General features: G+C 43.8%; 1 protein-coding gene across 1 annotated transcript in view; it reads left to right on the top strand.

Annotated features, from left to right (window-relative positions):
- The window catches only part of SHISA9 (shisa family member 9), a 240,703-nt gene that overhangs the window by 6,076 nt on the left and 218,559 nt on the right, over positions 1-16,068 (top strand). Inside the window, exon 2 of the mRNA XM_028706721.2 lies at positions 6,741-6,868. Within this exon, the coding sequence (XP_028562554.2) occupies positions 6,741-6,868 (128 nt within the window). The remainder of the gene's footprint in view (positions 1-6,740; positions 6,869-16,068) is intronic.

Here is a 16,068-nt window from a genome sequence, read left to right as displayed (position 1 = left end):
GTGCATGCTTACTCAGAAGTTGACTTCAGTGGCACTTTCTTCCTTGCAGCAGCTGAAAGATTGTCTTAGTGGCGATCTGCGATAAGAGAATGAGGAAGTCCATTTGGACATGACAGAAGCAATGAAGTGTTTCAGGAGATTGGAAGGGAAGTTGAAGCTCTTGCGGAATAAACACAACAGATGGGGAATGGGATGGCTGGTGCATGGATCAATCTGTACACCAGAGTTGCAAATGTGTTTAAGAATCGTTCACTCTCTCCACCATAACTCCACCCCAATCAATAGTCAGACAATACATTTATTGGGACCAGTCAAACTGTCCCAAAATAGGGACCAAACTTTTGAATTCTCCAAAACTATTCATCAGGTGGGATGTTAAGCAAAACTCAGGCACTTTCATGCAGCAAGCCAAGGCAATGGCCTCATTCGTAAGAACAGAATACGAACCTGCTGGATCAGGCCAATGGCCCAACTCTTCCAGAATCCTGTTTCCACAATGGCCAACCAGATGGGAAACCCACAAGCAGGGACATGAGCACAACAGCACCAGCTGGTATTCAGGGTCATACTGCCTCCAACAGTGAAGGCAGAACATAGCCATGGTGGCTACGAACCAGCAAGCCTTGTTCTCCATGAATTTGTCTAATCCTCTTTTAATGCCATCCAGGTTGGTTGCCACCATTGTCTCCTGCGTCGATGTGTGTGATTGGCATCCCCTGGGCTCCTGCTCACTTAACTCACTGGTCATTGCTGCTGCTGCTGCCCTTCTACTTAGGCACGGCTACTGAATGGGCTGACGGGACCCTCTTCCTCAGTGCAGGCAGAGAGGCCACCAGGGCTGCTGCCAGCAAAATGGTTCAAAAGTAAGCACAGTGGTGGTGGGACGAGGAGGGGACGAGTGAAAGTGACAGTGGTGAGAGAATCTGCATTGGTATTCTGCTGGCTTTGGAAGAGGCACACATTTACACAAGCATTCCCTTGACCTGAGTCTCCTGTTTTAATGGCTGGGCTTTTAAAAATTACATTGCTTTATTGCATATTTTAATTGTGGATGTTTATATTTTAATAGGTTTGTTTTATGGTGTTTTTAAATTACCCTTGTTGGTTTTAATGTTGGTGGAAATGGTTTTTATGTTTTGAAGACCACATAGAAACCCATTTGGTATATCAATCAATCAATCAATCAATCAATCAATCAATGATAACAGGAGTGGGGTGTAGCAACAGCAGAGTTTGCTGCCTAAGAAGGAACAATGTCTTGCCCCATCCCTGATGGCGGGGATTTGGGGAGAGGAAAGAGAGGGGGGGGGGAGTTGGGTTGGGGTAATATAAAACTTGCATAAGATTTACCACCTAAATCTAAATAAGTCCACTACAGTGATACCTTGGTATTCAAACGGCTTGGCTCCCGAACAAAACTGCTCCTCAACACTACAAACCTGGAAGTGAGTGTTCCGGTTTGTGAATGTTTTTCAGAAGCTGAACGTCCAACACAGCTTCTGCAGTTTCCGATTGAGTGCAGGAAGCTCCTGCAGCCAATGGGAAGCCACGTCTTGGTTTTTGAACCAGTTTGGGAGTCAAACAGACTCCCAGAACAGATTAAATCCGAGAACCAAGGTACCACTGTACCTCTTTTTACACTCTATCTTCATAGCTGACCATTATCCTTGATATCTAGTTTTTTATTTGTGTATAATTTTGGGTACAGTCTATTGTAGTGCTAAGGAGATCATTCTGGCAGTGTCAGCATTTCTGCTTGCTTGGTGAAATGAACTCCCCTCTCCTTCCCCTCCCCCCATGCACTGTTCTGGGGGCACTCCTCACCCCCCCCCCCGAGCTGATACAGGTGAGGCATGGGGTTACTTGTGGAGTTGGGAGAGGTAGGAAAGCCCCATTTCACAAGCAAGAGTCCTTATACTGGCTTTGGCTAGTGAAAAACGTGAGTTGACTTCAGCCCCTAGTTTGCATGCAGATGTGTAGGGAGGAGTATTCATTCACAGGAGACCCCACTGGCAACTTATGTAAATCAGGGATGGGGAGCTTGTGGTCCTTTTGCTGTTGTCCAATTGCCAGTGATGATGAGAGTTGTAATCCAACAAAAATGGGAAGTTCCCCATTGCCACTATAGATTCTCTAACCTGATTGCAAGCCAGTGTAGCACAGTGACTATGAATATTAGCAGGAAACAACAAAGCTCCTAGTTTGAAAGCCCATGAATTAATTCCCCAGGAACAAGTTGAGATATTGTTTCAGGAATTGCATCCACAGACGGCATCTAAAATGTGGATGTTCTACACATGTCACACTTGGCTGGGAGTCTCTGGCCACTCATATGCATGTGTTTGGGTTTCAAGAAGCAGGCACACATTTTGATGATGCCCATGCTATTTGGTTTCTTGCAGTAATTGTATTGTGCAAGTGGTCTTCTGCTAGGCTGCGATGGCCTCCTTGTCTCAGCTCCCCAATTTGCAAGTTTGTTCTGTTTCCAGTCTTCAAGCTGGGAGTGCTGTTGCTAATGTAGCCAAAACATATTGCTTATATTGGATTCCTATTGTATGTTAGCTCAACGAACAAGACATTCTTCCAAGTTTTCTTCAGCCATTCTCCCGCTGTTGGAGGTTTTTTGTTTCTCCAAAACTGAGTAATGCAGTTATTGTTACTAAGGTTTCTAAAGCTGAAGAGGTTTGCACCATTAAAATGGATTAAGTCTCTCTGTTGTCCCAGTGCAATAAATCAACTCAAAAAACAACAACACCTGCCCATCTTCTGCTTAGAAACGTGATGGGGAAATGTACCAAAATGCACCCCAAACAGAGCAGGTGCGGAGTAGTGGCTCAGATTGCCACGTTGGCCATGAAGCTCACTGGGTGAACTTGGGCCAGTCACCGCCACTTAGCACAACCTACCTTGTTGTGGGGATTAAATGAGGAAGGGGGAGAACCATGTACACTGCCTTGAGTTCATTGGAGAAAAAGGGTAGGATGGAAATGCAATAAATAATAAAGTGTGGGGCAAATGGTTAATGGGAAGGTGTATAACCATCACGCAAACAAACCAAGAGATATTCAGGAGGAAATGTGGCTCGCCATATGACAGCCTTGGAAGCAAGGAATCAAGAGGAATGCTCAATAGTCAAATACAGTCTAACCTCTGCTTAAGTGAACCAGGATGAATGCTCAATAAACAGGTCATTAGATTTGCCACATTTCTGCTTCCTGCCTCCCTGTCCCAGCACACAGCCGTCTCCAGCATTTTTGTAAAATATATGCAGCTACCTTAAGCTTTGGCCATTTTCCCTGTATCAAAAATCCTCTCTGAACCGACTGGATCTGTGTGCTGTGTGTGTGTGCTTTTTGTGGATTATTCAGGATCAGTCTATAACTTGAGGCTGTATTGGGATAATATTCCCCTCTTAGGAGCCTATTAATGTACACAGCTCTTTGGGATCTTTGCTAGCTGCGAGTTTTTCCTCTGCTATGTAGGCCAGCTCTGCAGTGGCGGGTCTTGAAGATTTGCTTCTTATTGAAGTGTCATTTCAAAATGCCCAAACTCATTCTGGCTACCTGCTCTTACAAATCTTTCTCCTCCTTTTTTAACTGGATCAAGCAAGCACAACCCTCTCCTCTCTGTTTTTTTTAAAATAAAAAGAACCTGGTGATCAGAAATCCATCTGAGATTTAAATGACATAATACTGCCCCACAGTCAAGAATCACTGAGTATCATGTGTAATTAGCTTGCCATGCACATTAAAAGAGACTTCCAACAGTCTGAGAGCAAAAAGAAAAAAATCTCGATTAATTTTCTCCTCCCCTTTTTGCTGCACGTTTCTGTCAGTAGCATCCAGACTTGGTTAGTGGTTATATAATCTATGCTACCTAGAAGGGCCCAGCCAGACCTGGCATGGTTTAAATCAGTGGTTCCTAAAGTGTTTTTTTTTGGGGGGGGTCATTGCCCCTTGGTTCTATAAATCCATCCCCAGTGCCTCCTACCCTATAAAAAGCATAACCAGAACAGCAGTCTGGATGACCCACTAAGGGAGATAAAGGTAAAGGGACCCCTGACCACTAGGTCCAGTCGTGACCGACCCTGGGGTTGTGGTGCTCATCTCACTTTATTGGCCGAGGGAGCCGGCGTACAGCTTCCAGGTCATGTGGCCAGCATGGCTAAGCCGCTTCTGGCGAACCAGAGCAGTGCACGGAAACACCGTTTACCTTCCTGCCGGAGTGGTACCTATTTATCTACTTACACTTTGACGTGCTTTTGAACTGCTAGGTTGGCAGGAGCCAGGGACCAAGCAATGGGAGCTTACTCTGCCACGGGGATTCGAACCGCCGACCTTCTGATAGGCAAGCCCTAGGCTCTGTGATTTAACCCACAGCGCCATCTGCGTCCCTGAGGGAGATAATAACACAATAAAATTCAAAACAGTCATAATCAATTTATTCAAAGTCCAATTAAAACTATTTCATGTAATTAATTCAACAAACCTGATGAACTTGATCCAGTGATAACAGCTTTTCAAAGTCTGATAGTTATTTACATCTCCAGTGCCCTCTTGCTACCTGCTTGCCTCTTAGCGGACCTGGTAATTTTTGGGGATCCACTGGTTTAAATCCTAGGTCTCCAGTCAGTGGGTCAGGACCCACAGGTGCGTTGTGAGGCCACATCAGATGGGTCTCAGCAAAGCAGTTGCCAACATCTTGGATTCCATCTTAGGCTGATCAGACCAAAGGAGCACTACAGGACCAGGACACGTTCTGATGAGACGCTCATTTTATCAATTTCTATGAGTGCCGGAGTTTGGCAGGAGAAAGACCTGAGCCATTTTAAAAATAGATATATATTTCTGGGAAACCACATACTCATTCCTTTCCCCTGCCATATTGCAGGACTGGTTTTCATTTAGTAGTAATCTTAGAATCATAGAATCATAGAGTTGGAATAGACCACAAGGGCCATCGAGTCCAACCCCCTGCCAAGCAGGAAACACTTGGGGTGGGGGGGACCTCATAAAAACTAGGCTGCCCAAAGTGATTTATTCCCAACTAGGAATGGGGAAGAAATTTGATTTTAAAGGCAAACCTAACTAGCACTTTCTTTCTGAAACAATACTCGGGCTCAAACACAGCCATCTTTGGAAATTCACACTTCTGCAGATGTTGCAAGCAGTATGTACAGCTAGGTATACACCAGGGCAAAGTGTGCATACGATACTGAAAATACCATACTCAGAAGGATCATGTTAGGGAAAGTTGCTTTGCAAAGATGTGTATACAGTGGTACCTCGGGTTACATACACTTCAGGTTACAGACTCCGCTAACCCAGAAATATTGCTTCAGGTTAAGAACTTTGCTTCAGGATGAGAACAGAAATTGTGCTCCGGCGGTGCGACAGCAGCAGGAGGGCCCCATTAGCTAAAGTGGTGCTTCAGGTTAAGAACAGTTTCAGGTTAAGTACGGACTTCTGGAACGAATTAAGTACTTAACCCGAGGTACCACTGTATTAGGCAAAACGGCAAACAAAAATGTGTACATCAGGAGAAATTTGCACAAAAATGCTGATGAATTTTCTTGAGGATTTTTTTTTGGGGGGGGGGAGCAAATTGATGCAGATTTGTGGAGAACTGAACGGAGGAAATGTGTGTCAAAGTTGCTGCAGATGGTGAAGTTGGAGAACATCTCACCCATTTCTGTGAGCACAAAGTGGGGTGGAGTATGGAGAAATTCTACTGGAGGCAATGCTTCTGGGTGCTTTATAAACAAACCCACAAGAATCCAGAATGTGGGAAAAATATAGCTTCAGATGACATCATGAAATCAAATCAGCGTGAAGGTGGTATATTTGCTTGGGAGTCTTGGGAGCTGGCCTCATCCAAAAGTGTCTACACCTCCAGCAAAACCACAAAACAGACAGAAGTAGCATTTGAAAAGTGTGTGTGTGTTTGTGTTCATGGACTCGTCCCCTGAGTCCTCACTTCGGAAATGAACATTCTAAAAAGAAGCTTCCGCTGCTCTGATAACAAGTTGTAGCCACCACAAACTGTTGCAGAACATCTTCCTACTCAAATATGAATACTCCTGTCCAGGGTTCCAGCCAGCCATGTGTGAACTCCTCAAGCATGACATTCTACTGTTTCTCTGGTTTTCTTTCCCATCATTCCATATCTCCTGGAGTTGACGGAGCACCCTCAGTCTTGTGTGTCTGTTTTAAAAAAGGAATTTCAAAAAACCCTTTTGTGTGTGTGTGTGTTTTATTTCTCGTATCTCAGGAGGCACCCAAGTTGGTTGATACCTCCATTTTGTTTTTAGTGGTTTAGTTTGGGCTTCGGTCCTGTTGGCATGGGCTCACAAAGTTTGCTGTTAGTGGGAAGGGATCTACCAAAATAAAAATTTGAGAGTCTATTTCCAGGGCAGGAGAGAGAGAGAGAAGAGTTTGGATTTGATATCCTGCTTTATCACTACCCGAAGGAGTCTCAAAGCGGCTAACATTCTCCTTTCCCTTCCTCCCCCACAACAAACACTCTGTGAGGTGAGTGGGGCTGAGAGACTTCAGAGAAGTGTGACTAGCCCAAGGTCACCCAGCAGCTGCATTTGGAGGAGCAGGGAATCGAACCCGGTTCACCAGATTACGAGTCTACCGCTCTTAACCACTACACCACACTGGAGAGAGGGGGAGAGTGCGCCAAAGGTTTTATGGAAGGCTGCATCTAACTCTTTTCCCTTTCCCACCCTTCTTTAGGGCTCTTGCTGATGTTATGAGACCAGAAGCTCCCTGCACAACAGACCACATGGAACGAGATCTCAACATTGTGGTCCACGTGCAGCACTATGAGAACATGGAAACGAGACCTCCTGCAAACAACTTGCGTGAGTTGCATTGTCTTGGTTTTTGCTTGGTCACGGTCAGAGATGTTTACAGCTGTGGGAGCCAGTCAACGGGTTCTTGCCAAGGAGAAAGGATCTTTTATTGCCTTGTCACTGAATTCGATTGCATAGCAGTGAAGGCTATGCCTTGGCAGTCAGCAAATCCTTTCAGAGTCTGGATTTCACTTTTTGTTTGTTTGGCTGTTGTGCCTCCGCCCCCAATATTTTCATCCCCTTCTGAAAGAGTTATCTCGAAACATTTATGCAATAGTTTGTTCTTGGTTTTATGCTTCACCTCAGAAGGACAAAAAGGGGTGTGTGGGGAACCCTCATGCAGCATATTCATGTGGAAGTAGGTCTCAGTAGGTTTTGCCCACTGCTAGTCCTACTCTGAGTAGGCCCACTGAAATCAGCGGACATGACTTATGGGCCCATTCATTTCAGTGGGTCTACTCTGAGTAGGACATAGTTGATGGGACCGACTCCCAAGGAGTCAGCTGCTGCCAAAGCCAGAATTAACAGAGGACTCGACACTTTGCAAAGTTGTCAAAAGAAGGATTATGGATTTTGGCTCAAAGAAGGATATTTGCTGGGAGGCCAGAGCTGAAGTAATGTAGAGATATCCCTCAGGCAGTGGAAAGGTTTATGATGTGCTGCTGTGCATCTTCAGTGTATAAATCGCACTTTAAAATGAGGATATTATACACTTGGATCTTCATGTGGACAGATCTTGCTGCTGCTTTCTCTGCCAGATTGTTGGGGGTTATTCTCTGTCCCCCACTATAAGGATGAAAAATGTGTCTGGCAGGGCAATCCTATGCATGCCTACTCAGAAGTAAGTCTGGCCAAATTCAGTAAGATTTACTCATAGGTAAGTACTTTCAGCAGTGGGAGGAGAGGGAAGTGGGATTGGGGCATGCATTAAACCCTTTGATGGATCAAGACCATCCCTTTTATATGTTTGTATGCTTGCTGTTGCCACGTTTGGGCAAAACATCTGCTGGAGAAAAGTATTTACATGATTACGTAAAGCTAACACTTTGAAATGTCTTAGAAGACTGCATTTTTTTGACAGTTCAGCAATGATGCTTGAATGTATTTATGCCTAAAGTAGGAGAAAGTTTCTAATAGCCAAGTTTCAGTTTCATCAAACAAAAGCTTCCATGCCATTTTTTTCCCTATCAGCAAATGCAAGCAAGAAAAATGCGTTTGGTAGGGGAAAAACATTTTATATAATTATATTTGGAGAGAAGATGGAGCAGTACAAAAGAATGGTAGCTGGCAATGACTGCTCCAGCCCACTTGGTGTTATTCAACTTCCAAGAATATCTCAAGCAAGAATGTAAATGGAAGGTCATGAGATCAAAAATTTGACATGAGTGGTTAGACCCTCGGTGCACTGAGTTCTTTTTTAAAATTGGAAATTGCTCTTTAATGTATCTATGGCAAATGGCAAGTGGCAAAATGCTTATTTGGGCAATTTATTCATTAGCTTTTCGGGACCTTTTGAAATGTTTGATGTTGGGGGAGGGGAGGGTTGTTTTGCTGATAATGTCAAAGTTGTTTCAAGCAGTTTCTTAACAAATACTCCCCTCCACCCCAGAATAAGAAATCTCGAATGGTGTCAGTCTTTGAAGTGTAATGTGAACACTTTCCCATACTAGTCCTTGTGGTTGGAATTGGCGATTTTGTCAACGTTTGTGCTGAAGGTGGGTTGTGATGTTGTGAGAGCGGGTTCTGCAAATGTGATGCAGCTCCCTGCTTGAAGCCATTGAACTTAGGCTGTACCCGCATCTGTCTTAAGTTGGATGGCAGTAGGTGCCTGTTGGTTAAAACGTATGTGGAATGTGCAATTGAGTCACAAGATGATGGACAGGCAGTATTGGAGATGGAATTGCATAATAGCTAAAGGCCATTTTGGAACATGGAGATACACGCATGTCTTATGACATGAGAAATGACTGCAACCTTGGTTGTCCCCCCCCCCCCCTGCTCAGAAAACTGCCTCTATTGCTCTGTTTTGTGGGTTTTTCTTACATACCACATGTATGGTTCCACTGATGAGGATGGGTAGAACAGGAATAGTCAACATGGTGTCATCCAGGTGCTTTGGACTACATCTCACATCATCCCTGGCCATTGGCCACACTGACAGGGCCTGATGGGAACTGTAGTCCAACAACATCTGCAGGACAACACATCGGCTACCATTGATGCATAATATTGTGCTTTTGTTTTCACCTTACATGCAGTTGGGATGGATTGTGTTCAGGCTCTGCTTTATACCTTTTCCATTCATATTCCTTTCCTCCCTAACCTCTGCCCACTGTCCGATTCTTCTCTTTTCCTACCCACTCAATAATTAGATCTTTCCTCCCAGATCATAACACGTCTCTCACCACACAACCCTTTCCCTTCCCTCCCCTCCCCCACCCGCTGTCCTCAAAGAAATATTTCTTTGTATTTGAAAGCCTAGCTTGCTCTAAATCCCAGGACACTGGTAGCAGTATTACTCCCTTCCATGCCAAACTGGTTTAGCCAGTTGAGATGGGAATTGTGCATGTTCAGTTTTCAGGGTGTGGTTGGGTGTGTATGTCTTTGCATCTACACAAGCATGGTTTTCTATGTGGACAGAGATGGAAGCAGTACAACTTTTTACATTTGCCTTGAATGAAAACCTGCGTTTTATTTTATTTTTTACATTACTGCATTTAGTAATCCAGCAGATGGCAAAGTTCCAAAATCAGTAAAGCAGAGCCGGGAAGCTTTCAAGGGACCGCATGTCAGTGGTAGTTGGGGCCAATGCAGAAGTGTGCAGGTACAATGCAAAAAGTAGTGAGGCTGCACTCACATTCTCCTTTGCGCACATCCATGCACATTAGGGGTAGCCAACATGGTGCCCTCTAATGATATTGTTGGGCTTTTATTCCCATCATCCCTGAACTGGGCCAGAATAGCCAATAGCCAATAGGCTATTCTGCACCAGAATAGCCAATAGGAGTGGGAGTTTAATTATATCTGGAGGGCTACTCTCTCTCTCTCTCTCTCTCTCTCTCTCTCTCTCTCTCTCTCTCTCTCTCTCATATATCCATTGTCACATAAAACACACAGCAATTCATTCATTCTTTTTCTCTCACCCACACAACCCCAGACTCTCACTCCTCCTGCCCCTGCTATTAGGTGTGAATATTGCTAGGAGGCTCTTTGCAGATCTAATTGCCACTGGTGGTGGAAACAGGATTCACAGCACACTGCAATAGATTAACCCTTCCTCTACAGTGCTTTTTTTCCTGGGGGTATTCAAGGGTATGCAATACTAGCACCCCACCCCCTTTTTAAAAAAGGTTAAAAGTCTGGCACTCACTGTAACAACTTCATAGTGAGTACTGGCACACACACCCTCCCCTTTAAAACAAGCACTGCCTGTGGCCTATCGGTTTTCAGTGCTGTTGGCATCTTCAAAACTGTGGGGGGGATTATTGGATTATTTTTTTTACAGAAAACTAAACCCATAACCATTGTTTATAAATGCTTTATGGATTTTGGTGGGAGTTCAGGAACTTGTACAACAGGGATGTGTGGAACAAGGAATTATACAGCCTAAACAATGGAAAAATTGCTTTAGAATCCATATGGAATGTTTCCTAGTACCTGAAATTGAGATTGATCCAATTATTATTTGGAGTATATTGGATTCCACAGAATTTGTGTAGGAAGCATCTGTTGAATACAGATAGATGTTGGAGGTGTAACGCTAAAGATGCCTCTTCGAGGCATATGATGGGGGGGGGGGTTGTTCAGTGATGCATTCCTTTTGGTTTGAAGCTGCTACTCACGTAAATTTTGTATTGTTGAAATCCTTGATATTTGCAGATGTTCATGTACTTTTAACTGCATCCTTTTTTCCTTATTAAATTGAAAATTATTATTTTTTAAATCATCATCATGATAAAATCTCCCTACCTAGCTGAAACCCTCACCCCCCCAAATAAACAGCCACTACCTTCCTCAATAATTAGATTTGAAATAGTCTCCCTTCAGAACAAAATAACAGGCTGTTTTCAAGCCTCATTAGGCCATGAATTGAGGAGAGGGATCCACAGGTAGATGAAGAGGCCACAGGAACCTTTGGTTTCCTGAAATAGAGAAAATGCAGTGCATTGGGTGGTTTCGACCCCGAATTTGCAGAAGCTGAATTTCTAAAGCATCCTTATTTTATTTTATTGTCATACGTCAGGAAGCAGATCAAAGGTGTGGTTTTTGGACATGCATATAGTCTAGAAACAAAACAAAGCAAGGCAAAATGTTGACACTGCAGTATACCTGCAGTCTTGTCAAGGAGTCAAAATGAACTGGAAGTGAAAATGGAAAGGGGAGGGAAAAGAATACATATTAAGTCATTGAAAGTTGAACGGAATCTGAACTATGATTTGAAAATGCATCAAAATAGAATAATGAAAGTGATGAGAAAATAAGAAAATCCCACTTCGTTTTTTCCATTGACTTCCAGCCACCTGCCCTTTCAGAAGGTGGAAGAGAGAATTTCATGCATGTGCAGCAATACTAATTTCACTCTGTGGACAAAGGCTGGCAGAGTTGTGCTGGGCAGTGGGATACTTCCACCCTATCCAGCACCCCACCCCCAGCATGATGGGTTAAAAGTTCGGAATGCATCCCATAAATGTGCCTTTTTAGTTCAACCCCCTCCTTAATGCAGGAATAGGTACATAGCAAGCTGTCTTATCCTCAGGCTGACCAACCACTGGGGTGCCATTTGACTAAGTTTACTCAAAGTAGACCCACTGAAATTAAGTAACATGACAAAGTTAGGCCTTTTGATTTTCATGTGCTTATTGTATAATGCAGTTTGTATGTAGCTCCTTGGTGCATGTACTGTAGCTCAGTATTGTCTAGAGATTTCCATTCTGACCTATATTCATCACAATAAGCTTTGCACATGTACATCCAGGACATGTAGTTTAGTCGGTTCATATTGGACTTCACCAAGAACTCTAATTTACCTTGTCAGCAACCTTGAGTGCCCTACGAGGCCCGTCCTTTGAGACCAAAAAGGCAGAAGGCAAATGTTTAAACCATACCATCAATCAAATAGTCCCAATTTTTAAGTGGACCAAGAAATGTAATTGCTTGACCACCTGGTTTTCATGCACCAGAGGTGGGGAACCTCAGGGCTGGGGGCCAAATGTGACCCTCCTATCCTCTCTATCTGGGCCCTGAAACTCTCTGCCACACCCCTCACTGATCCCATTTCACACCTGCTGAGTTTTTTGCCTAGCTGGACTGGAATATGTGAGTGTGTGCAGAAACTAATCCACTGCACAAAGATAGAATTTACATTTGTCCCCGCCCCCCACTTTTGCCTTTGGCCCTGCCCTCCACTGGCATGTGGCCCTTGGAATGTTGCATAGAAGGAATGTGGCCCTCAGTTCCCCACTCTGCCATGCATAAATACAAACCATTGTTTGCCAAATTGGCTTGAGAGAATCAGCTCTGTATCAGGTTGCAAGGGGGTTTTGTTTGGAAGAGGGGGGCAACATTTGGTAGATTGCCCCCTGTGGCTGCCCCTCCTCACCACTGTTACCATGGGTACCTGGAAGAAAAGAGTGAGGTGATGGGAGGCTGCTGTGACCAGTGGCGTAGTGTGGGGGGTGCAGGGGGGGCCGGCCGCACCGGGCGCCACATCTGGGGTTAGGGCAAATCCACAGGTTAGGGGGCGCAAATCTACGAGTTAGGGGGCGCAAATCCACAGGTTAGGGGGCGCAAATTACTTGCCTTGCCCCAGGTGCTGACAACCCACACTACGCCACTGGCTGTGACTTCTTCACCCTCCTGTCCCTCCTTGTTCACTCAGTCTTGGCAAGGAAACTGGTGGCGACAGCAACAAGGAGCAGGAAGGCCAGGGGGCTCTGCTGATTGCCAGTGGGCCCCTTCCTAGGATGCCCAATGATGATGACCCTTTATGCCACATGAAACCTGTTGTACACCACAATATGAAGTCCCCAAATGCACAAGTGCAAAAGTTTTCCTGATGTCCTGATAGCCAAAGGGGATCCTCCTTTGCTTTCTGTGTTGCCCTTTTCTTCTCTGAAATGTCCGTGGTGGGTCTAGCAAAGGGCAGAGTGTCATTCTATGGACAACTTAATCCAAACAGACAATATATTTATTGCCTTGACCTTTCATTCTTTAGCTTTCAATATTTACCTTCTTTAGAGATGCTAGGGAGCCAGACCTGGGAGGAGGAGGAGGAGGAGGAGGAGGAGGAGGAGGAGGAGAAGAAGAAGAAGAAGAAGAAGAAGAAGAAGAAGAAGAAGAAGAAGAAGAAGAAGACAACGACCTTTAGGGGCTTAATGAAGTCCATCTCAGTGGAGAAGTGAGGCCAGTGCCAACCCTTCCTAATTCTTCTCTGGCTCAGATTGAATTTCAAACCGGAGAAGTTTTGCTGTTTTGACCCTAATTAGGCTTCCCACTGTTCTCTAAGAGATAATGGAACGTCTCAGGTCAGAGAAAAATCCCACATAGGTAAAATCTTCTCCTCTGACTTTGCTCATTCACCACTTTTTCCTGCCCCCCCCCCAAATAATGGAGGAATTATTCCTTGAGGGAGTATGTTTGGGAAGCTCACCCATCTCTAGTCTCTTGGGCCCCATTTCCAACCAGTAATATCTCCAATTTTCTTTTGCAAACTTATATTGGATCTTTGGAATGCAACTATTTAGTTTGCAAATCTGAACACTCCCTCAAACAAGACTTATCAGTGAATAATTAAGAACAGTAGTCAACAGGCACGTTTAAACTTCGCACCTATTCTGTTTCCAGTAATCACTGTTAAAACAGTAAATGATAATAAAAGAAGGTATAAGGCTAATATGCAAGAGCCTCAAGTCACAAATAATGATGTATTGTAAATTAAAGAAAAACTGCTCCTACTTATTGCAGTCATATCTGTCATTAACCCATTCATTATTCTTACAATTTTCATTCCCCTTTCCATCTATCCTAAACCAATTGATTTTCTCCCATCGTTCCTTAATCCAGTTGTAATATTGTGATGTTACTCATGTTAAGAGTGCGGTTCATCCTAAGCATGCCTACTCAGAAGTAATCCTCATTATGTCCAGTGGGGCTTACTCCCAGGAAAGTGTGCACAGGGCTGCAGCTTCGTCCCCACATTTATTTGTTTGTGTATTTCTTGCACTTCCGTAATTCTCCAGTTATTTAGTATACAACAAAATACACTATTAGCATGCAATTTTGACTTTGTTTAATGTGGCAGGCACAATATTATGAGTCTGCGCAGAGTTCTTTCTCAAAAGCTATCCCCAAACTTGGTGCATTGTCAGAAGAATGGCAAGTGAGGTTCAACATAAGGAAATAAATGGTGGAAAAGGTGGAAAACCTAACTTCATACATACACTGATGTGGGCTGAGCATGTGTTTGCTAACCAGGAAAGAAATTTGGCACCACAGGTAGATAGAACAATGAAAGTATCCACTTTATTTGTGGAATGGAGGAAGTGGGTTGAAAGTAAAACGAGGGGTCTTCATACATTGCATTCAGTGAGTGTACAGTCTATGTCCCTTTGTACATGACAGATGAGCTGTACACATAAAAAGGTGTAGACTCTTTCACACAAACACTTGTACGTACATTTGTAGGGAACACCTGTGTAACATGTGGACAAACCTACATACAATATTGTGAAGTCTTCCTACCAATCTGTGCTATAGGCACATTTTGAATACCATGCACAATTCTGATAGTGCCCTCCCTTCTCAAAAAGGATACTAGAAAGCTGGGAAAAGCTTAAGAAAAGAGCAACCCAAAATTCTCAGGGATTTGAACCATCTTCCTCAAAGCACTCAGGGCTCTCTTTCTTTATCAATCGCAGCTCACGGGATCAGAAAACCAGATCAGGATATACAGTTCAGGTTTTGACAGAATGTGACAGCTGGCATTGTTTGAGAGGTTAACACACTGTAGTAGACTAGACAGAGGATGCAGGAAAAGAAGATCAATTTATAGATATCTAGTTTCCTTTCAGATCATCCGTAAAGGAGGCCCCCTGTAATTTTCACCCACTGAAATCCCATATATTTTTTTTTGCTGGGGGGGGGGGAGGTCTGTATTGTAATACAGCAAAAAGGAGGAATTGTTGAAGGGAAAAGTCTGTTATGTAAGCTGAGTGCATAAAATTCTGATGCATTTAAGACGCTTATGACTCAAACTCATTGTACACAAATCTATGCTTATTAAGTTTATTGTTATGTCAGGAAAGTGCAATAAAATGTATTTGCAGAAAGAAATTTGGTGAGTAAGGGAAGACATGGCTGAAATGGATAAATTATGGGTGGTGTGAAGGAAGTAGAAAGATAAGTTTTCCTCCCTCTCTCATCATATTCAGGGTCAGGCTATGAAAGTGACTGGTGGCAGATTCAGGGCAGATCAAAGGAAGTCACAACACATAATCTCATAAACACATCACTGCATAATCACACAGTGCATAATCAGTTTATGGAATTCACTGCCACAAGATCTAACAATGACCACCAGCTTAGATGCCTTTAATCAAATTAAGAGAGGATGGGGCTTAGCTTGTGATATTCTTTTGGGACAGACCAAAGAAAGCCACAACCTATAAATGCAACATTGCACCATCACACGGAATGCATAATCAATGTAAGGAATGTGCCACTGTAGCTCAGTTTTATAGATTATCTCCCTTGCAGGCAAAACCCAAGTTCAGTCCTTGGTATCTTCGGAGTGGGCTTATACAGACCCCTGTCTGAAACCCAACAGAGCTGCTGCCAGCCGGTGCAGGCTACACTAAGCTAGATGTGCCAATAGTCTGTCTTGGTAGAAGTCTACTTCCTACATAGTGATGGTCGCTTGATTAGATTCCTTTAGTCAAAATTCATAGAAGAGAAATCTGTCAAGTGGTTTACAGTTCTGACTGTCATGTGGAGCCTCCAGGATTTGATAGTGTGTGTTTATTTTGAGCATTCATGAACCACCTTTCATTCAAATGACTCTAAGGCGGCTTGCAAGCAACAAAGAAACCCAAACTTGCAGGCTTACATGCACACAACACAGCACCCTTTAGTCAGGTGGCTAATGGACAAGGCTAGTGCCTGCATCCCTTTCTTTCTGCAGTTGCCTAGGGCAACCAGTGGAGTGTCTGATC

Source organism: Podarcis muralis, chromosome 14 (assembly GCF_964188315.1).
Source record: "Podarcis muralis chromosome 14, rPodMur119.hap1.1, whole genome shotgun sequence".
In the NCBI taxonomy this organism is placed as follows: Eukaryota; Metazoa; Chordata; class Lepidosauria; order Squamata; family Lacertidae; genus Podarcis; species Podarcis muralis.
This window is presented reverse-complemented; position numbering and strand designations above follow the sequence as displayed.